Source organism: Ursus maritimus, unplaced genomic scaffold (genome assembly GCF_017311325.1).
Source record: "Ursus maritimus isolate PB19 unplaced genomic scaffold, ASM1731132v1 scaffold_22, whole genome shotgun sequence".
NCBI lineage: Eukaryota > Metazoa > Chordata > Mammalia > Carnivora > Ursidae > Ursus > Ursus maritimus.
In genome coordinates, this window is record NW_024424675.1 from 4,217,848 (window position 1) to 4,238,756 (window position 20,909).

The 20,909-nt window shown below is 36.5% G+C and overlaps 1 protein-coding gene across 1 annotated transcript in view; it reads left to right on the top strand.

Annotated features, from left to right (window-relative positions):
• RALGAPA2 (Ral GTPase activating protein catalytic subunit alpha 2) overlaps nucleotides 1-20,909 on the top strand; it is a 209,556-nt gene that overhangs the window by 21,603 nt on the left and 167,044 nt on the right. Inside the window, 6 exon segments of the mRNA XM_040637933.1 lie at nucleotides 94-191; nucleotides 5,045-5,135; nucleotides 6,572-6,748; nucleotides 18,354-18,547; nucleotides 19,359-19,457; nucleotides 19,690-19,845. Coding sequence (XP_040493867.1) covers nucleotides 94-191; nucleotides 5,045-5,135; nucleotides 6,572-6,748; nucleotides 18,354-18,547; nucleotides 19,359-19,457; nucleotides 19,690-19,845 — 815 coding nt within the window.

A 20,909-nucleotide genomic window follows, 5' to 3' on the forward strand; every position in this document is an offset into this window, starting at 1 on the left:
ATCTAAATTTGATTAATTACTTGTATATGAAGATCTTTTTCTAATTTTATCATCTGAAATTTTATTTTGTAAATTTTTCCCCAAAATCCCTAGGTCAAAAGGTAGAAAGTGTACAGACTTGGAGTTCTTCAGAGCCCAGGCCTATTCAAGAAAATAAAGGACACGTGAAGAAAGAACATGAAGGAATAACAGTAAGATATTTTCAGACTGTATCAGTTTGTTATTAAAAACAAGCATATAAATTATTAGCAAAATAAATAAATTTATTAGTGGCAGCAATACCTTCTTTTAAAACATTTCTCCCTTTAGATGGGTTATTGGCTGTTGGTTATTGGCGATTGGTGATTGATTATTGAGATCTCTTAAAGGCTTGCTTGCTTTTTGTATAAAATTACAAAAATAGAAAAAGATTAACATGAAAATGGAATTTACCTTCTGGCCTGTACATAGCACTCTATATTTTTAAGCAGGTATCCTTGCCTGTCAAACATATTCAGATTCCCTATTCCTGATAACTGCTTTAGGTAGTATGCTCCACCTGACATGAGTTGCTACATAAGTGAGTTTTTACAAAGATCAGTTATGATTTCTTTTTTAGAAAAATGTAAAATAGCATTTATTGGTTTTTTTAGACCAAATATAAAGTATAAAGAAGAAAATTAAAAAGTAGCCCATATCTCATGCATGCAGGTAATTCCTGCTTAGTCATTTAAAAGAAAATATTTAGTATCTATTAATGGAAAACTCAAACATCACAGGAAGGTGCAAAATAAACAGAGAAAGCCTCTCACTAGTCCTCCCTGCCTAGAAGATAACCAGTGTTAAGTTTTTCTGTCTTTATTTTTTAAAATGGCATATACCAGTTTATGTATGTATGTATATTTTGTATATATGTGTATGTATATTTCAACGATATATGTATATTTCATACATATATTTCAACAATCAGATAAATCCCTACATACCCACCACCCAGTTTAAGAACTAGAATTTTTCCAGTGCTGTAGCTTTGGCCTGTAGGTACCTCCCTTGTCCCCTCAGAGAGCAGCATTATGTTGGCTTTGTGTTTATATTGTCCTTTCTTTGCTCTGTAGTTTTGCTCTATGTGTATGTATTTCCAAACAATATATTTTCTAGTTTTCCTTATTTTAAAATTTTATTAAAGTGATATTATTGCTTTGTTTACTCAGTTATGTATTTTTAAGATTTATCAACACTGTGGCATGTAGCCTGTTTTCTCTGCTGTATGACAATCCACTGTGAATACGCCACAATTTATTTTTCCATACTCTTGTTGATGGACGTTTAGGCTGTTTCAACTTGTTTTTAATGACAGATGCAGCTATGTATACTATTGTATTTGTTTCAAGATCTACATGTTTAAGATTTTCTTTATAGTGACTAGGAATGGAATTAATGAGACATAAAGTATAAGAATGTTCTTTACAAGAGAATGCATGTTTTCCGAAGTGATTACACCACTTATATTTCTGTCAGCAATGTGTTAAGAGTTCCCATTCATCCACATCAACACTTGCTATTGTCAGATTTAAAAATTTTTATGAGTCAGATGGGTGAAAGTAAGGGATCTCATTTTATTTTGCATTTCTCAGATTACCAATAATCTTTAAAATCTTTCCACATGTCGATTGACCATGTGTGTTTCATGTGATGTCTTTGCCATTTTCCTATTGATTTTTTTTTGTCTTTTTCTCTTTTATTTTTACTAATTCTTTATACAGTCTGAAGACTGATCCTATTTTGGTTATATTTCTGACAAATAACCTTTTTCCAGTGTGTGGCTTAACTTTTCACTCTCTCAAGGTCTGTTGATGAACAGAAGTTCTTAATTTTGGTACTTTTGTTAACCATTTTTATGGTTAGGTTTTATGAAAATCTTAAAATGTCAACTCTACAAGCATAAGAATATAAGTGTTCAGTTTTGCTCTACACATTTAGGTCTTTCATCCATCTGGAATTGATTCTTGTTTATGGAGTGAGGTAGGATCTAATTTTATTTTATTTTTTTTCACATGGATAACCACTTGTCCTAGGTCCCATTTATTGAATTCATTTTTCCTTCATTGATCTGAAATGACACCTTTCTCTCATATATACTTATCTTGACTCATTGGTTACTTTGTCTCTCTACACAGTAGTATAACATCTTAATTACTGTTGTTCCCCTATTTCTTTCTCCCTTCGTCCCACCTTCTATTGAAGGCTATTTTTCTACTATCTTTTGTCTTTCATTGTTGCTATTGAAAGTTCTTCTGACCAGTCTGTCTAGTTGTTGTTCTTTGCTGTTCTTTGTCCTTGTCCTTCAGTCTTCCTGCATTATATTATATGGGCATTTTCTTTTAGTTTATACATTTGTTCTTTTTGTATATGCTATATGCCATGCATCTGTGAATGCTTGTTCTTCCATTGTTTTTGGAAAATTCCTGATAATCATTTCTTCAAATATTGCCTCTTTTTTGTTCTTTCAGCTCTTTTTTTCTGGAATTTTGAGTAGAAATACATTTAGGCCTTCTTACTTTACCTTCCATGTTCTTGTCTCCTTTCATATTTTCTACTCTTCTTGGCCCTCTTCTACATTCTGGGTAATTCATCAGATCTGTCTTTCATTCAGTTCGATAGTTCTCTCTACTCATATGGAGTTGGCTGTTTAATACTTCCACTGAGTATTTTAGTTCAACAATTATAGCTATTGCTTCTGAAAGTTCAGGTTAATTCTTTTCAAGCATTTCTTGTAATTTCTAATAATCTCTTGTTGCTTGCTCACTTTTGTGATTCCCATCTTTTATTCCTTTAAAATAGTCACAAATTACAATTCTAAATTCTCTTTCTGATTACCTGAAATCCTTAGGGTTTGGGGTAGGGTCTAAGTCTGATATTTGTTTTTTTCTGAGACTCTTGTACATGATGATTTATTTCTTTGGGTGTTTGGTGATCATTGATTGTGAGTGTCCTAGCTGATGGGTCTTAATCTACAGAAAACCTGGATGTCTGAAGTGATGGAGGTTCACCAGGACAACACGTGCATTTGTTTCTTCCAGGAACCAAGGAGTGCTACTTTAATCCTGGACTCTCAGTCTTTTTGCCACTAGCAGTGGTAATACTAGATTTACCCTTATGGCAGCCCTGTTTCACTACTGTGGTTTCTGCTCACTTTGTTGGGAGGGAGTATGGATCACTAGGAGGTCTGTTCTGCTTTCTGTGAGCCTGAGATTTTGATGTAAAATTTAGTTCTATAGCTGGAGGAAATTCCATGTGAGAAGTGCTCACATTCTGCTTTTTAGTTAAGAAAAGATTCTGGATATATCTCTATTATCACATTAGGCATATATCATCCTTCTTTAAGGCTGGGTAATATTTTTTCATGTGGTGTTAGTCTTCTGAATATTTCATCCATGACCGACTTCTGTGTTTTAGCTTCATAATTATTCTGTCTTTTAATTATACATCTCAGCCCCTCCTTTTCATTTGTTTGCTTGTTTAGTAGTCTTCCCTTTAGTTGGCTCATTGAACCCCAGGTTTTTTATACACTTTGCCCTGGAAGACCTTAAATGTTACTTCTTCATTCCTGACTTTCTCCTCTATCTCACTAGTCCTGGAGTTTTGTTGCCCACTTAAAATACATTTGCTTTGGATATTTAGCACAAAGATGAAAATTAAAACATCAGAAGTCTTCTTAAGTTCCTTTGTTCTTATGCTTCCTCCCTTCCTTCTTTCCTTCCTCCCATCCTTCCTACCTTCTTTTCTCCTTCCTTCCTTCCTTCCTTCCTTCCTTCCTTCCTTCCTTCCTTCCTTCCTTCCTTCCTTCCTTCCTTCGTCACCATCGTTCTCATGGTCCCCTAGATTCATATCCTTTTGTGATTTAATTTTCCTCCACTCCCATATACAGCTCTCATATAGGCTCTTGTCTGTCATTCTACAGCATTTTATTTGTCTTTTCTTCTCCTTTTCCACCGTCAAAAGCCTTATCCTCTCATTCCTTAATCACTGTAACAGTTCCATAGCAATTTTCTTCTTAATTTTAATCTATCCCACAGATAACTACTAGACTCATCTTTCTGGTTGTATTTTTAATCACAGTAAACCATTGTCTGGAACATACAGTTGCTCATTTTGTCAGTATTGGGTTGAAATTTGTAAGCCTGATGTTGAAGGCCAGTTGGCAGCTACCTCTTTTAGAAGGTGGTCTGCATTTTCTTCTTAACATTTTCCTTCTTCACCTGACTGCCTTGCATGGCCTGCTATATAATCAGCTTCTTTTCCTGCACATAGAACTTGCTGATTACCACTCAGTGCTTCCTGCCTTGAATCCCCTCCTGCCTTCTCTCTACCACTTCATGTCTGTTGCCTTCTTGAACAGCTCTCCTGTAACTGTGAGCCAATTAAGGTAACACTTTATTCTGCATACCTTTTAGAGAGAGTTTAGTTGCATATTTTGCTTATGTACACTGTAATCATTTTGTGTAATGTGTATGTTTTGTCTCTCCAAGCAAGTTATAAATTTTAGAGGATACGGATTGCCTCCAAATGTTTTAGTCCTCTCTATTTAACACAGGGTTTAGTGTGGAGTGGTGCTCAGGAGAGTCTGTTGCACATTTAACAAGGAGGCACTAAGTGACCTTTAGATGTCTGGGTGGAGTTTACACCTTCCCTACCAGCACCTTCACCATTCCTGGGGAACTCAGACCTTCTGCAGAATTGGTTTCACTATGTATGTGTGCTCAAGCAGAGGTACAAATAAAACTTTAAATTATTTCCATAGAAACTGGCATCCCTTCTCAGTAGATCAATTTAATTGGATGTCACTTGACAAAGAAGAAGCCAAAAATTTCAGATCTTGAGTAATTTGTAATTCAATTATAGTAATTTGTGAACACATATCCTTCAAATGGAAAACATCATTCAATTTTTGTTGCTATTATTATTGTTTGTTTCTTTTTCTTTAGAAATGTGGACTAGAAACTTAACAGTCTCATAAAAATTAGAACTTTCCTGTAACAAATGCATTGTTTCTTTTTGTCTGAAGATCTTAGTTCGAAGAAGCAGCAGCCCTGCTGAATTGGATTTAAAAGATGATTTGCAGCAGACACAAGGAAAATGTAAGGAAAGACAGAAGAGTAAGTTCCAGGAAATGCAGTCTGTGTTCGTCCAACTTCAGAGTCGATCTATTTTGTTTTCTTCTACTCTCTGACTTGTATGGTATCTTATCCTTTGAAGAGACATGGTTGTGAAGTGGGACATTTTTATTCCTGGAATTCCAGAATTGATGGATGGTTAGTCCAATGTACAGTAAAAGAGATCTAGTCCATTATGTGTGCCATAGAGGCCTGTCCTTCCACCTTGGCCCTTTCTCCAGGTGAGGGGCACAAGCAAGGCCAATGGCTGGGTGAGCAAACAGACCCAGAAGGAAAAATGATCTTCCCCAGAAAGTTCCCACAGTCTGGGAGCAAAATGCTTCAGGAGTACATTGAAGTCAATGGTATAAGTATTTAAAAAATGAAATTTGATTCAAATCTGTAGACATATTATGTACTGTATGTAAACTATGGCCCTAATAATCTGCTTCCCTGAAGTCAGCTGCCTGGCTGCCCCCTTCTCAGAAGCATAGTAAACAACTGCTGCAGATCTAGGGTGGTTTGGGTGGAGGCAGGGGAGCTCCTCTCAGGCTCCACTTTCAGACCCTGTTGGCTTGGAGTTCTGTGGCAGATGAAGTTACGGACCTGACAGGTTGGTTACTGGGGCAACTTTCAGTTTATCTAGTGGCTAGGACAACTTGCAGCTCTTGGCACGTGAAGAGAGGACAGCAGATTAGAAGCAGCAAGGCTGAGGGACTGTCAGCAGCAAATGCAAAGAGCAGACAGAAGAGTGAGCAGACAGGAAGGGTAGACACATAAAACTGTTAGGAAGTAGACAGAAGACTTGGAGGAGCAGACTGTCTAGGTCTGTTTTGTGTCAGACTAAATAACTCTATAAGACTTAATAGCCTTTGAAATCATCATTGTATTATGACAAATTAGAACTTTTTAGTGTTTAAAGGGGAGAATTTTTTTGGAGAAAATCTTTTGCAGTTGGACACCTCATCCCCCAGTGAGCCTGGATGATTCACTCTGGGTTATTCACTCTGGGTTTAGGTCTAAACATTGAGCTCAAGGTAAAAAGCATCCTTAGGCTCTTGTAGCAGGTAGAATGAACTCGCATTTGTGGTGAAAGGAATTCCCATCTTCTTCTTCCATCTGTGCCTATTTCGTAGTTGAGTAGGTTGCAGTAGAAAGCTGAAGGACTTGATGTAATCTTTTGGGGATATGGGATAACTGAATTGAAAACTCTCTTGAAAAGATTGTCACTTGGTGATATGTAGGGGAACTCATAATGACCATTAATTCCCTGCACCTGGGCGCTTTGTTCTGTTGTCCTCCACAATGTCAGCTTTTGAGCCCCTATCCCGCGAATGATTCCTGCTGTGTCAGCTATTTAGTTACTTTCATATTGGTAATTGGGAACATCCTGATTTTCAGCTATTTGTTATCTCAGACTGGTTCTTCCATTGTGCCAGGTGAAAGTATCAGCAGTGACACAGCTCTGGGCTATAACAATGAGGCAGAGCTGTCCATGAACCCATGGCCAACCTGTGAGGAAGATCCAGAACTGAACACTCCCACAGATGTTGTGACTGACTCTGATGCCCGCCATTGGTTACAACTGAGTCCCACCGATGCTTCAAACTTAACAGGTAACTGCATCTTTGAAAAAGAGGCACCCGTGTTACCACTTGGGAATCCCAGAGTTTCCCAGTTGCAAGAATTCTAGGAATCCTTTAGCACAATGATGATGGGGTGCTACCTCCAGCCAAATTGGTGTGGCAGCCCCAAACACCTGTTCATAATCAGTCCTGAATTCTCAGAGTCCTGTGTGGAGATGATCCTGAAACAGTGGTCAGACATGGGAGGAAGCAAGCCATGCTGACAACCACTGTCCACCATGGGAGGGAGTGGTGATACTCATGCCAAGCCTTTGCTCTCCCCACCCAGATTTGCTTGACTCTGAAAACAGAGAAGTGTGACTTATCCAACTCATGTGTATCACAAATCCAGAATAAGTCAAAGAGTCTGAATAGCTTATTGATTAATATTTTCTTTAATTTTTACAATAAAATGTTTGACACATACAAGGTAAGTTGTCACCTATATGTAAGTTATGGGCCATAGTAATAAAATGATCAGCATTGAGCCTACTACCCAACTTAAGAAATAGAATGGGTCCCACACCAGTGAAGTTCTCTCTAGACCCTTCTCAAGTCCCTTCCCTTCTTTGGTCATCCGGTCACCCTAGGTGTCCCAATTTATTCAATAATAATTCCCTTGATTTCTTTATAGTTTAACCACATATATCTGCATCTTCAAACCATGTATCATGTAATTTAGATTTTAGACTTCTAAAAAATGGTATCATATTCTGTGTTTTTTGCTACTTTTCTCCCCCGAGTGTTATATTTTTAAGATTCATGAATGGACTACAAGGGCAAACTTCCTGGACCTGCGTCTGGGCTTTGCCAACGAATTGTTGGGTGGCCTTGAGCAAGTTAATCTCTCTGTCAATTTCTTTTTTGTAAAATGTAGATAGTAATAGTCCCTACTATAGAGTCATTGGAGTAATAAATATATAAACACATAAGCCAGGTGCACAGAACCGTGCATGTGGAAGCACTCTGCAGTTTTAGCTATACACATGCACACAGGCGCGCGCGCACACACACACACACACACACACACACACACACACACAAGTCCTTCCTGGCCCAGCATATTCATGCTTATGTGCAGATATATTTTAGGAGAACAACAACAAACTAGAAAGCACAAGTTGAGTAAAAAGTGTCATTAAAATGCTAAAAATGATTTTAAAATTATAAATAAAGGCTAAAATTTTGCCTTAGTTTTTTTTTTTAACCAAGCAAACTTTGGTTTTCATTAATTATTTTATAAAATTTAACCAATCTCTAGTGTTCTTGGAAATTGCTGATGTAGTAATATCAAAACTTCATAAAATTTATATAGAAAAATGGTGTCAAAAAAATCGTTTATCTATGAGCTAGATAAGACCAAGAAGTATGATCTTAATGTGTATTAAATGTGTGTATTTTAATTTAGAATAGATTCATGAACGAAGAAAAACAAACCATTTAACCGTAAGTGAATGATGCATTGCCTTATAATACTGCAGTGCTGTCCTTAAAAGACAGTGGACATCTTTGGTTTATGTATTCAAAGCTGCCAATGGTAGAAGCTTTGCAGAGTCAGTGAGAAAATGATTGGCAAAATTCTCTGCTTAGTTTTATAAATTATTGGGTAGCAATTTATGCTTCTCAAATTTTTGATTCTTTTAAAAATGATTAAAATTCCTGATATATATAATGATATATAAAGATATGTAATAATTTTAAATAATAATACTGTAAATTTAAAAGGGATTTAACAGTTTACAAAGAATTTTGAGACATCTTCTCTGATTCTGTATGGTAAACAGGCCAAGTCTTATAAATACTGTTTCAGAAATGGAGAAACTGAGACACAGAAAAATCATACTGTCTGGCTAGAGAGTAATTTACCAGAGTGGGAACTGGCTTCCAAAGTACTTTGACTCCAGTGCAGCACTATGTCTGCTCCTTTCTACTGCGTTGCTGTTCAAATTACAACTGCAAACCCCTTTAAACTATTTGAGAATTATCTATACTTTTATGGAATAAATGGCTTCTTTGGGTCTAATATACAGATATCCAAAGGAAATCATCATCATATCACTGTCAAAGGCAATAGTGAATTTTCAGTAAGTTGAATGTACTTAAACAAGAACTAGCTTTAATTATTTTTATTGAAAAGAAAGAGAATTGGGTGCCTACTTCTTTTGTCCGTCCTTTGGGAAGATTAGTTTTGATCCCATTTCAGAGTATGCATGGGACAGGTCAATTTAATAAACTTGTGTGAGGTAATTTTATATGATGCACTCTATGTTGTGATTAACTCCTCCAAATACTTTGTTCTTCTTTGAAATACTAATATAGAGAATCAGTACACTCAGTTCAATAGTTCATCTTGTCATCTGTGAAAAGGACAAACTGTAATATGATAAGGTTTAAGGATTATCACAGTTCTGAATTTAACTTTCTGTTCTTAAGAGAACAATTTCTTCATAAACATGCAAAATAAAACTCATGTTAGCCTGATCTTTAGGACATGCAAGGAGAATAATCAAACAATTTGAGTGTATCCTTCTTTCTCATTGAATAATCCTACCAATTATGAAATGTTTAGGATAATAAACTGCTTCTAAAATCTTGAATTCCTTCATCACTGGCAAGCTAACAGTTTTATATTTGTTTTCTCATTTACATTATTACATGTTTGCTGAAAATAACAGCTAAATTTATTTTTCTTCGTTTCAAAATGGGGATTTGTTTTAATCAAGTATGGCAAGACAGGAAGACATGGAAATGATTGTTGTGAAGGAAGAAGTTTATACTCATAGATCTGTAGAAACAGGGCCATGGGTATGCCATGCTGGGGTAAGTGGAGACACAAGGGGAAGCATCAGGGTTGGTCAGGAGAGGGGAAGAGAGAGACAGAGAGAAAAGGAAACATAGGCAACAGCTTTTATTGTCCTTTCAAGGCAAGGCTGGCAAAGCACATTTAGGATTGCCTAGTTTGAGTAAATTCAGCTGATTTTGGAGCATTGACTAGCTGCCTGGTTCCTGATTCTGTGGTGCTTAGGCTTTGATATGTAGCAGCTAGAGAAAGGAGGTAGTTGGAAAGGATGAGTATTGGGTTGGTGGGTTTACATATGAAAGACACATGAACTGTTTGCTATCTCTAGGAGTTAGCTAACCTGTGGAGTGGCAGTGTCTTCCTGGTCAGGAAAACCCTAGGTGGCAGAGCATCAAGAATACAGAAAATAACACTGGGTGTTACTCAAAAATATGAAATAGTGAATCATGGAACTTTACATCAAAAACTAGGGATGTACTGTATGGTGACTAACATAATAAAAAATTATTATTATTAAAAAAAGAATATAGAAAGTAATAAAATATGCCTTATACATACATTAATTTTGTTCTGTTGAGGTAATGATTTTGGAGGGGAGGAATATTTATTTATTTTTTTTTATAATGATTTTTTATTATATTATGTTAGTCACCATACAGTACATCCCCGGTTTCCGATGTAAGGCTCGATGATTCATTAGTTGTGTATAACACCCAGTGCACCATGCAATACGTGCCCTCCTTACTACCCATCACCGGTCTCTCCCATTCCCCCCCCCCCCCCGAGGCCCTCAGTTTGTTTCTCATAGTCCATAGTCTCTCATGTTTCATTCCCCCTTCTGATTACCCCCCCTTTCTTTATCCCTTTCTTCCCCTACCGATCATCCTAGTTCTTATGTTCCATAGATGAGAGAAATCATATGATAGTTGTCTTTCTCTGCTTGACTTATTTCACTTAGCATTATCTTGGAGGGGAGGAATATTTATGACTTTATAGCTAGGAAACAGTATTGCTATTGACCTCATCTCTTATTTAGCGAATCAATTTACAATCTAGAAATACTGATATTTATGCTATAAGAAATAAAAAGATGAATAAGTCATAGCTATGTCTGACTTAAGAACTTACCAAGAAGACAGAGAACATTTATCCTAATAGCCACAAGCAGTGTGATAAGTGTTTTAAGTTTTTTTAAAGAAAGTTTTAATCAAGGGATAGACAACTGAGACTAAAGGAATGGAATATAAAATATGTATTGAATCCACACAGGCATGGAATTGTGATATATGAAAGATTGGCATTCCAGATCTGGCAAGGAAAGAACATATTATTCAACAAATGCCTGTGGGCAAGTATTTAGCTATACGGAGAAAAATGAAATAGAATCCCTACCTCACACCATGGTCACAGATGGATAAAATGCTGAAATGTGAAAAGATTTTAAAACTTTTAGAAGAAAACATTTTCTAAAAACATGTCTAAGACCTTGAGTTAGGGAAGATTTTCTTAAACAAAATGGAAAAAAGGAAAAGGAAAAAAAAAGCTATAAATCATTATCAGTCAATATCAATAAGAAAAATATCAGTCATTAATTCAGTTTTAGCATACTGAAAAATTTTTCATTATCAGAAAAACTTGAAGAATTCCAAGGGTTTGCAGAACTCCAAAGGGTACAAGCCGGCTTTGGTGCTCTTTCCTTTCCAGGTTCCTGTCAGGTCAGTGATACATTTTAAGACAAGGTTCAGTAAGATATTGTATCAAACATTTTAGTTTATTTGGAGGAGGCTCTTTGGTATTCCCCCACTGGAATATAAGCTTTAGGAGTGGGGGGTTGTTGGTTGTGGTCACAGCAGCTTCTTGGCTCCTAGAATGGTACATATCAGGAGAGAACATTCAATAAATACTTGAATCAATAATTGAATAAACTTTAAGTTGCAGGCTACTGTTTTATTCAGTTAAAAACAACAATTAAATTTTAACCTTTTTTAAGAATAGAAAGTATGTAAGATTCAGTTTCAAAATCTCTTTCATTTGGTGTATTTATCACAGTCCTGCCTCCAAATGTTACAGAAATCTTTTTACCAATTATGCTTTTAATTATAGCTGTGCGTGTGAATTACATTCACTGTTACCTGCCACCAAAACTGTTCTTGAAGGAACAAGGTTTGTGAGCCTTCTCTGCCACTGTGCACACTTCAGCATTTTCACTAGGCTTTGATCAACTTTGAAGACGTGAAATATTATAAAGAAAAATAACAGTGATAGACTACCATGGGATTGGTTGCTCACCTTCTAAAATCTTTAAAATGAATAATGTATGTCTGGAAAGCAGATGAGAAAGAAGAGGAGCGTTAGGCTGTAATGGTGGTCAACAGAATGCCAACCAGCTACTTCTCCAATTTTTTTTTTTTTAAAGATTTTATTTATTTATTTGACAGAGAGAGACAAGCCAGCGAGAGAGGGAACACAAGCAGGGGGAGTGGGAGAGGAAGAAGCAGGCTCCCAGCAGAGGAGCCTGATGTGGGACTCCATCCCAGAACACCGGGATCAGACCCTGAGCCGAAGGCAGACGCTTAAAGACTGAGCCACCCAGGCGCCCCTACTTCTCCACTTTTGATCATCAAAATCCAGGCCTGATTTTTCTGGTCCCAGAATGAAGGTGTTTCAGTCGAACCTTTGGGTTTGTGCCTTTTGTTTAGTTTTCAAATTGAAAGGGAAAATTCATCCGCAAAGTGCTAGCTATGTTTCAACATTCTACCAAATCTATATAAAATTGCAGCCATGTGAAATCTCCATGTGGTCTCTAAGGGCGTGTTTTACCAATTACAAGGATATTTCATGGCTCAAATCCTTTGCATGTTTGCAAAGTTCTATACTTCAGATTTCTCTACTAAAATCATGTGTGTTTGGAGAAAGATGACATGATTTTGTTTGTGAGAATTTCCACTTCAATAAAATTTCTTAAATGACTCTGTAGCATTTAGTAATAATGAAGCAAAACAGTACTAGACTAGCATGCTAGCTTGCTCATAAAAAAGAAAATAAACTAAATACTTGGTATTTTTAGGGTGCACATGAAATTTTCTGAAATCTCTCAAATCCCCATTTTTAATTAAATGCTGCTTCACTGAGGAACCATCTACATGTAAAATGTCAGCATCTGTTCTGTTACTTATGCCATGAGTGGAATAATTTGGGGCAAAAACATTTCAATTCATTAAAAAAAAATTCACAGTAATATTGAGCATGCAATCACTTCAATACTTCTAGGGGACTCAGCATATTTTGATAATGTGAAGGATGTTTCCTAGGATTTTATCATTGAAGTATAAATTTTTCTGAGAGCAAAGCAGTATTAAAACAGACTTTCTACGTGGAATTCTTCCATTACGGAGACTGTGTTAGTTGGCAGGTAGCAGGGACGTACAGGTGATGAGGTACCTGGCCTACATTTACTTGGAGTTGTTGCTCAGCCAGAGTTCCAGTGTGATTGGAATGCTGGGAGCTGATCTGTCTTTGGATGGCTGCATTTTGGGTGGTAGTAGAGGATGAAACAAAGCTGTAAATCATCTAATCCACTTCCTTTTTTTTTTTTTTTAACCCCTCAAGGGATTAAAGACATCATGACATTCTTAATCAGAAAAATAAATGCCATTTATGCTATTTGTTCACTTAGGGGCTTATATTGATTGCAGGCATTCACTAAGGCTTCAGCATAACTTTTCAGACTGACAGATGCACTTATTTTACTGATTAAACATTAGGAAGGTGTCTCTCTTCTGAGGCTTTATGGAAGTCGAACCTAGAAGGCCCATAATAAGGTTTTTGCTTCTCTACCTTCTATCTTTCAGGAACGGTATGTAGGAATTCCAGCTTGGATTATATCTGCACATTGTAATGTGTCTCCTCAACTGGTTATATGACACCACTGTGGAAAATACCGATGTGTTTTCCTCTAAGAAGGAACAGTGCTTCTGTGTTCTGGAAGGCCTTTCCATGACACTATGTGCAATCCTTATTAAATCCTTTGTTCAGTGTCTTGGGATCTTTCCATAACTAATATAATAAGCTATCAGCAGCTGTTGTGGGTGCAGTTTGGAAGGATATAGAACTGTTCTTGGATCTGCCCTGGCTCCTTGTCAGGTTCACTCCTTGCTCCTTGTTGGCTACTTGAGTTCCTCACATCCATAGATTGTGCTTCAACTTCTTTGATTAGGCCTTTAAAACATCCACAACTTATATACTCAAAATGACACTCAGTGGGAGTTGATAATTGCCTGGAAATCAGTCTGTCTCCACTTGTGTGGGATGAGGAATAGAATTTTGGGAATGATTATGTTAACAATGTATGTTGTAAGACAATAGAGAAAGGGGATTAGTGGTGGAGGTGAGAGACAACTCTTTAAACTCCCTCCAAAGGTTCAAAAGGGAAGCAAAGCCAGGTGCCTAGCTGGCTTAGTTGGAAGAGCATGCTGCCTCTTGGTCTTGGGGTTATGAGTTCGAGCCCCATAGTGTGTGTGGCGATTGCTTAAATAAACAAATAAATAAAAAAAGAGAGAAGCAAAGCAAAGGTGGCTTGAACAGGAAGCTGAAAATAAGATGTCAGAAATGAAATCAAAGTAGTCAGCAACTACAATAAATGCAAACCATGTAAACTTGCAGTTCAAATCGGAAGTTCTTGGGTTAGATTGAAGAAATAAAACCTAGCCATATAATGTTTACAAGAGGTAACCCTAAGACATGATGTACAGGAAGATCCTAAGTAAGTAAATAAATACATGAGTAGCTAGGGAAAAAGACAGACTGCTGTACTAACTGTATGTATGTCAGTCACATAAACTTTAAAGCAGAAATGACTTATTAGTGAGAGCAGTAATTCTGAATTTATATGAACTTCATAGCCTCCAGATACATGAAGCAAAATTTGACAGAATTACAAGGAACTACTGACTGATAAAACCATAATCATAGTAGGAAATTTCAACGAGTTCTCATTAATTGATGAGTTTAGCAAAAAAAAAACATTGGAATACAGAAGAAATACATGATACAATTAATCCTGATTGAATGGATATATATAAAAACCTTTGAAATTAAATGAAAAATATGTGAGATTTTTAGGGGCTCCTGGGTGACTCAGTCATTAAGCATCTGCCTTGGGCTCAGGGCCTGATCCCATTGTCCTGAGATCCAGCCCCGCATCCGGCTCCCTCCTCCGCTGGGAGCCTGCTTCTTCCTCTCCCACTCCCCCTGCTTGTGTTCCCTCTCTCGCTGGCTGTCTCTCTCTCTGTCAAATAAATAAATAAAATCTTTTTTAAAAAAATATGTGAGATTTTTGAAAGCATGTGGAACATTTATAGAAATTGACCAATTAGATCATTAAGTCTCAACACATGTCCATGCTTTGAAACTATACCACATCCTGTGAATATGATGAAATAAATTAAGAACAAAAAGATAAAAGAAAAATACATTAAGAAACTAAAAACTGCACTTCAAATAAATTCAGTCCAAAAAGAAATGAAATTGTCAATTAGAAAATATTTCAAACTGAACTACAATGGAGGAAATTCCAAAATCTCTAGATTTTGTAGACTTATATGGAGGAAAACATATGCCCTTAGGTGTGTATATGCGAAGAGAAAATTATTGATCTGTGTGTCCTATTTAAAAAAATTANGGAAAGAATGGCAGAATAATAACATATAGAAGTTAATTGAAAAGGAACTAATAAAGCTAAGAGCATGCACATACACACTAGAAAGCAAAGACAATCAAAAACCAGTCTTTAAAAGCATTAATAAAATAGACAAGTAGGCAAGATTAGTGAAGGAAAAAATAATGAGGGTGAAAAGGGATCAGAACTATAAACAATATAAGTCTTAAAAAATAATACAGTAAGTTAATTTGAACAGATTTATAAAAATAAAGGACAATTCCCTGTTTTACTGAAACTGCAAATAAAAGAGAAACGATCTTTTCCTGTTCCAGAGATTAGAAAGAAAGCTCCCTAAATTCTGTTATTTACCTTGTGATACCTTGACAATAAAACCAGACAAGGTCAGTAGTAAAAAAGGAAAAAGAGTCCATCTCACTTAAAAGCATATCAACAAAAGTCCTAAATAAAGTATTAGCAAATGAAGTCCAAGAATATTGGGGAAACATCATAACAGACATCAGAACTAAGAGAAGTTCACTTCAGAAATGCAAAAGCAAATGAAGATACAAAAAAAAAAAAAAAAAGCCCATCATGAAAAAGCAGACAAATCCCAACTGAAGAACATTCTGTATAATACCTGATCAGTTCTCCTCAAAACAATTAAGGTCATCAGAAACAAGGACACAGCCAAAAGGAGGTGAAGGAAAGGGCAATTGAATGTAATGTGGTATCCTGAATGGAATTTTGGAACAGAAAAAAAAAGATATTAGGTTAAAAACTAAAGAGATCTAAATAAAGTATGGACTTTACATAACAATGTTTCAACATTGGTTCATTAGTTATAGCAGGTGTACCATACTTACATAAGGTGTTAGCAATAGGGAATGTTAAATTAGACATTTGTCTGAAGTTAGACATAAATCCACAAGGACAGGGATGGCAGGAAAAAGACAGAAGTGACCAACATGACCAAGGCATCAGCAGACCTGAGAACACCGAATCCTGTGTCAGTACTAGGGAAAGCCAAGAAGCAATCTGACCGCAGTTATTGCGGGTTCCCTAAAAGGGTTAGAAAATTGCCCATAAGAGGTAGCTATAGAAGTAGGAGGTAATGGTGGGGTTAAAACCAGGAAGACTGTAAGTCTGTTTAAGAGACAGAATTTAATCCCAGAAGGAAAAGCAAATAAATTGGGAGGTTTCTGGCCTGGAGTCATCAATACAGAGCTGAGTGTAGAGGTGCTATCTTGAAAACAAAAGAACTAAATAGTTTGCATACTCTGAGCAGTAGAGAGTCTTTTTCCTAGAATTTGAGTTCAGAAAAAAACCCCAAAACCCTAAAGATACATATGACTGAGGTTCTCTGAGAACGTGGTAAAACTCAATGAAGATCATACCTGTGCACTATACTTCTTTCAGCTCTTTGTGGACTATTCTTAAGTATGAACAGATAGCCAAGAACCCCCAGCTATTTGAAGAGGATCTCTAATATGAAAAATATGAGACAAATATAAGAATATGGGATGAAGTAGGGTGGAACAGATCTTTAAAAGGAGTCTGGGGGAAAAAAGGGAGTCTGTTTCACCCATCCCCACACCAAAGGCATTAAGAGTGCACTTAATCTTGATGAGCACTGAGTAACGTATAGAATTGTTGAATTGTTATATTGTACAACTGAAGCTAATATAACACATTATTTAAAATTTAGAATAAAAAAAAAAGGAATAGTCTGGGAAGAAATAAAATTTTAATCTATTAATATCTTTAGAGAAATAAGAATACATTGCATCCATGAAACAAGGATCAAGAGTATTAAAATGAATAGAAAACAAGAAAGAGCTTTTGGATATTAAAAATACAAAAGAAATAAAATCAAGTCAACGGAAGTCAGTACAACACGGGTATTGTAGTTGAAAGCACCAATGAACTGGCAAATACAGTGGCTGGAAATAGATACCAGGGCACTTCATGAGGCTTCTGAACACGAGGTATAAAAAGAGGATACTAAAATTTTGCGGAGTTAATAACTTTTCATGAAATAATTTCAAGCATCAGAAGCTGCTGACTTTGAAATCACAAAGGAAACTATAAAAAATTGGAGCAAAGCGTTTCCATCACAGAATTCTATACCCAACCAAACTGTGGACTACAAATCAGGGAACAAACACTTCAAGATATGTAGAGACATGCCCCTTTCTCAGGCATCCCTGGAAGATATGGCCCACTGAAAGGAAGAAATATCAAAGAAATACCATCTGTCATTTTGTGATTCTGGTCTTTAAAAGAGAACTATAAACATACATTCACATAAAAACCTATAAACAAATGTTTATGGTAACCTTATTTATAATCATTAAAAACAGTAAACTATCCAAATGTCCTTCAACAGGTGAATGGATAAAGTAGGATACATCCATAAAATGGAATATTCATCTGAAGAAGAAACAACCACATGGATGGATCTTAAGATGCGTTAAGCTATGTGACAGCACCCAGACTTAAAGTATACTGTAGGATTCCATTTATATGACATTCTGGAAAAGGCAAAACTATAGGGAAAGAAAACAGTGGTTGCAAGGGGCAAAGAAGAGGGGGGAGGGGACTCAATATAAAGGGGCCCTTTTGGAGTGAGGAGGTTATTCCTTATATCAATTTTCATGGCAGTTTGTGGTAACAGTTACATGATTATATACACTTCTGAAAACTCCTTGAGTGTAAGAAGGATAAAATTTATTGTAAGCAAATTATACCCCAATAAACCTGAGTTAATAACAGCCACCATAAATGCCACCCCAGCAATGAGGCCTTCCCTGGCCACCTATTTTTCATGGCCCTGTTCCCTACCCGTCCGGCTCAAGGTTCTCCTCCTTCCCCTGCTTTATGAAACCCTTCCCAGGATCTCCAGAAACTGTTTTATCATCTCTAGGTTGTTGTCCTTTTAGTTCAAAGAACCAGGCATTTGACCTTTCTTCACTGATTCAGCTTTTCTATCCTTTCAAATCGTCAGCCATTACACACTTTTCATCTTAATTATTTTACTCTGAATACATAAATTGTCAAGCATCAGTAATTTGCATTAAAGAGAAAAGGCTGTAATGATGAAATCAAGATTGTGTTTACAGACATGTTTTTCTCCATAGATAGCAGTGAGTGCCTTGCAGATGACTGTAGTATAATTGCTGGAGGGAACCTCACTGGTTGGCACCCAGACTCTGCCGCTGTGTTATGGCGAAGAATCTTGGGAATCCTCGGGGATGTGAATAATATCCAGTCACCCAAGATTCATGCCAAAGTGTTTGGCTATCTCTATGAACTCTGGTACAAACTAGCAAAGGTATGTCCTGCTACATTACCTTTTATTCTAAGAGGGGGAAATTGATTTATCATTTAACATAAAAACGTTGTTGCAATTAATGTATTCTGGAACATATTCTGGAACACAGATTAGGTGTGTAGACAAAGTATGTTTGGTTGTCAAAGAATAAATAATAAATAACTTATAGTTTGGTCATTTTATAAATGCAGAAGTTATGCATATGTAGAATATTACTATAGGACATTAAAGGATAGGGTACTGAGTAGTTTTGTTTTCTTTATAAAAGTGACACTGGTTTTATTGTACAAAATTTGAAAAATATATGAAGAAAATTAACATCATCATCCCACAGAAATAACCAGTATAAATATATTGTTTTATTTCTGTAGGTAAATACATTTTTACAAAGGTAGACTCTTAGAATACATACAGTTTTCATTCTGGTTTTTGTTTATAATGTACGATTTCCCTAGGTTATTAAGTTGTTGTTGTTGTTGTTGTTTTCAAAAATGATTTATATTTTATACGGTATAACTTGTTAACCCATTCCTTACCATGTAGAGTTCAGGGCTTCTGCAGGTATTAACACTCAAGGGAAAACAATGCCCCAGTTTTGTATTAAATCTAACACTATGTCCAGTAAGTGGAACACAATTCAAAATGACAGTCGATCTCACAGTAAAAGAAAAAATTGTAAATGTTGTAGGTTTTCATTCAATGTACAGAAATTTAATGAGAAGCAACTATTTGGCCATGGAACACAATATTGAAATATTGTTGGGATAAACTAAGCATGGCCTTTCCTAAAATTCTCCTCTCTGTGACTTAGATACGGGACAATCTGGCAATAAGCCTGGATAACCAGTCTTCTCCGTCTCCACCAGTCCTGATCCCACCACTCAGAATGTTTGCATCATGGCTATTTAAGGCAAGTGGATATGTTTATTCCTTTATTGCAATTTCCTCTTCCTTTCTGAAATTGAGTTTAAAAAATGTAATTGCCCAAGACTGCACGTTTTGAAGACAAGCTGAATCTTACTAAAGCCACTGCATCCCTCATCTCCATAAACAACTCTTATGGAATACTGAGAAGTAAATGAAATGTCGAAATGCTCTGCAGCTGGAGTTGATTAAATCTTTAAACCTCATCTCCTTGGCAGGCGACAACATTGCCAAATGAGTATAAGGAAGGCAAACTACAAGCGTACAGACTGATCTGTGCCATGATGACCAGACGCCAGGACGTTCTGCCAAACTCGGACTTCCTGGTGCATTTTTACCTTGTGATGCACCTGGGATTAACCAGCGAGGATCAGGTATTCTGTGACTCTCTTATCATGGTAGCCCACAAGGTGAAAAGTGCATAGGACTTTTTGCAGGTTAAATTAGGGTTTGTGAAAATACATCGAACACATTAAAATTCTCAGTAGTTTCAGCTCTTCTACACACAACAACTACATTGATCTTTCAAAAATGTAGATCAGATTTCGTCACATTCCTACTTCTTCTCTCCGCTGAACTTGCATTGCACCAACCTAATTTCAACTTTGTTCTGTGACTTACGTAGTACTAGATGAGCTAGCCTCAGCCTATGTTGTCAAATTCAAAAGTGCTATTGGTGGGTTTCTGCAGTAGATATTATTTGAAGAAAATTATTCTGGTCATTTAAAAATATTTAAAAACTATTGTTTTAGTACTTAGGATGTTTTTGTACAAGACCTCACTCATAAATGTGGGGTCCTGACATTTCTAGATGGGGAGTTATCTTAATTTCTTGCAAAGGAATATGATTGGTGGTTAAAAAGGAAACAGAAAGGTCAAAGGAGCCGCTAGTGATAGCCCATCCTTGTGGATCCTGGGTGTGCAGGGTAGGATGTGGCCAGTCCCTGGCCTTCCTCTCCTGGGAAGAGCCCTGCCAGTGGGCAGAGGGCAGAGAGGGGAACAGGAACTCTGACTCCTGATTCGCCATATGAATGTCAAGCAGGCAAGTGATAGGATTGGTTTGTACTTCACAGAGATTATTCTGGACTCAGTTTGGAAGATGGATTTGAAAATGTGACAGTGGTAGGATAGAGTGGGAGGTTGGGCCTGGAAACAGATTAATTAGGAAGCGGTTAAACAAATATAGAACTTAAAAATGATGAGAATTAAGATGGTAGCACTGGGAATGGGAAGAAGGAATAGGAAAGATTCAAGAAGTTTCAGAGCATTTTATGTTATTACTAGGTCTTCTTGACCAATTAGAGGTATAAAGAATGTTTCAGAATTTACCCTTGAAATTGTAGCTACTTATCAGTGACCTTGAATCGTTCATGAACTACCAAGTAGTCTTTCTTTTCTTTTCTTTTCTTTTCTTTTCTTTTCTTTTCTTTTCTTTTCT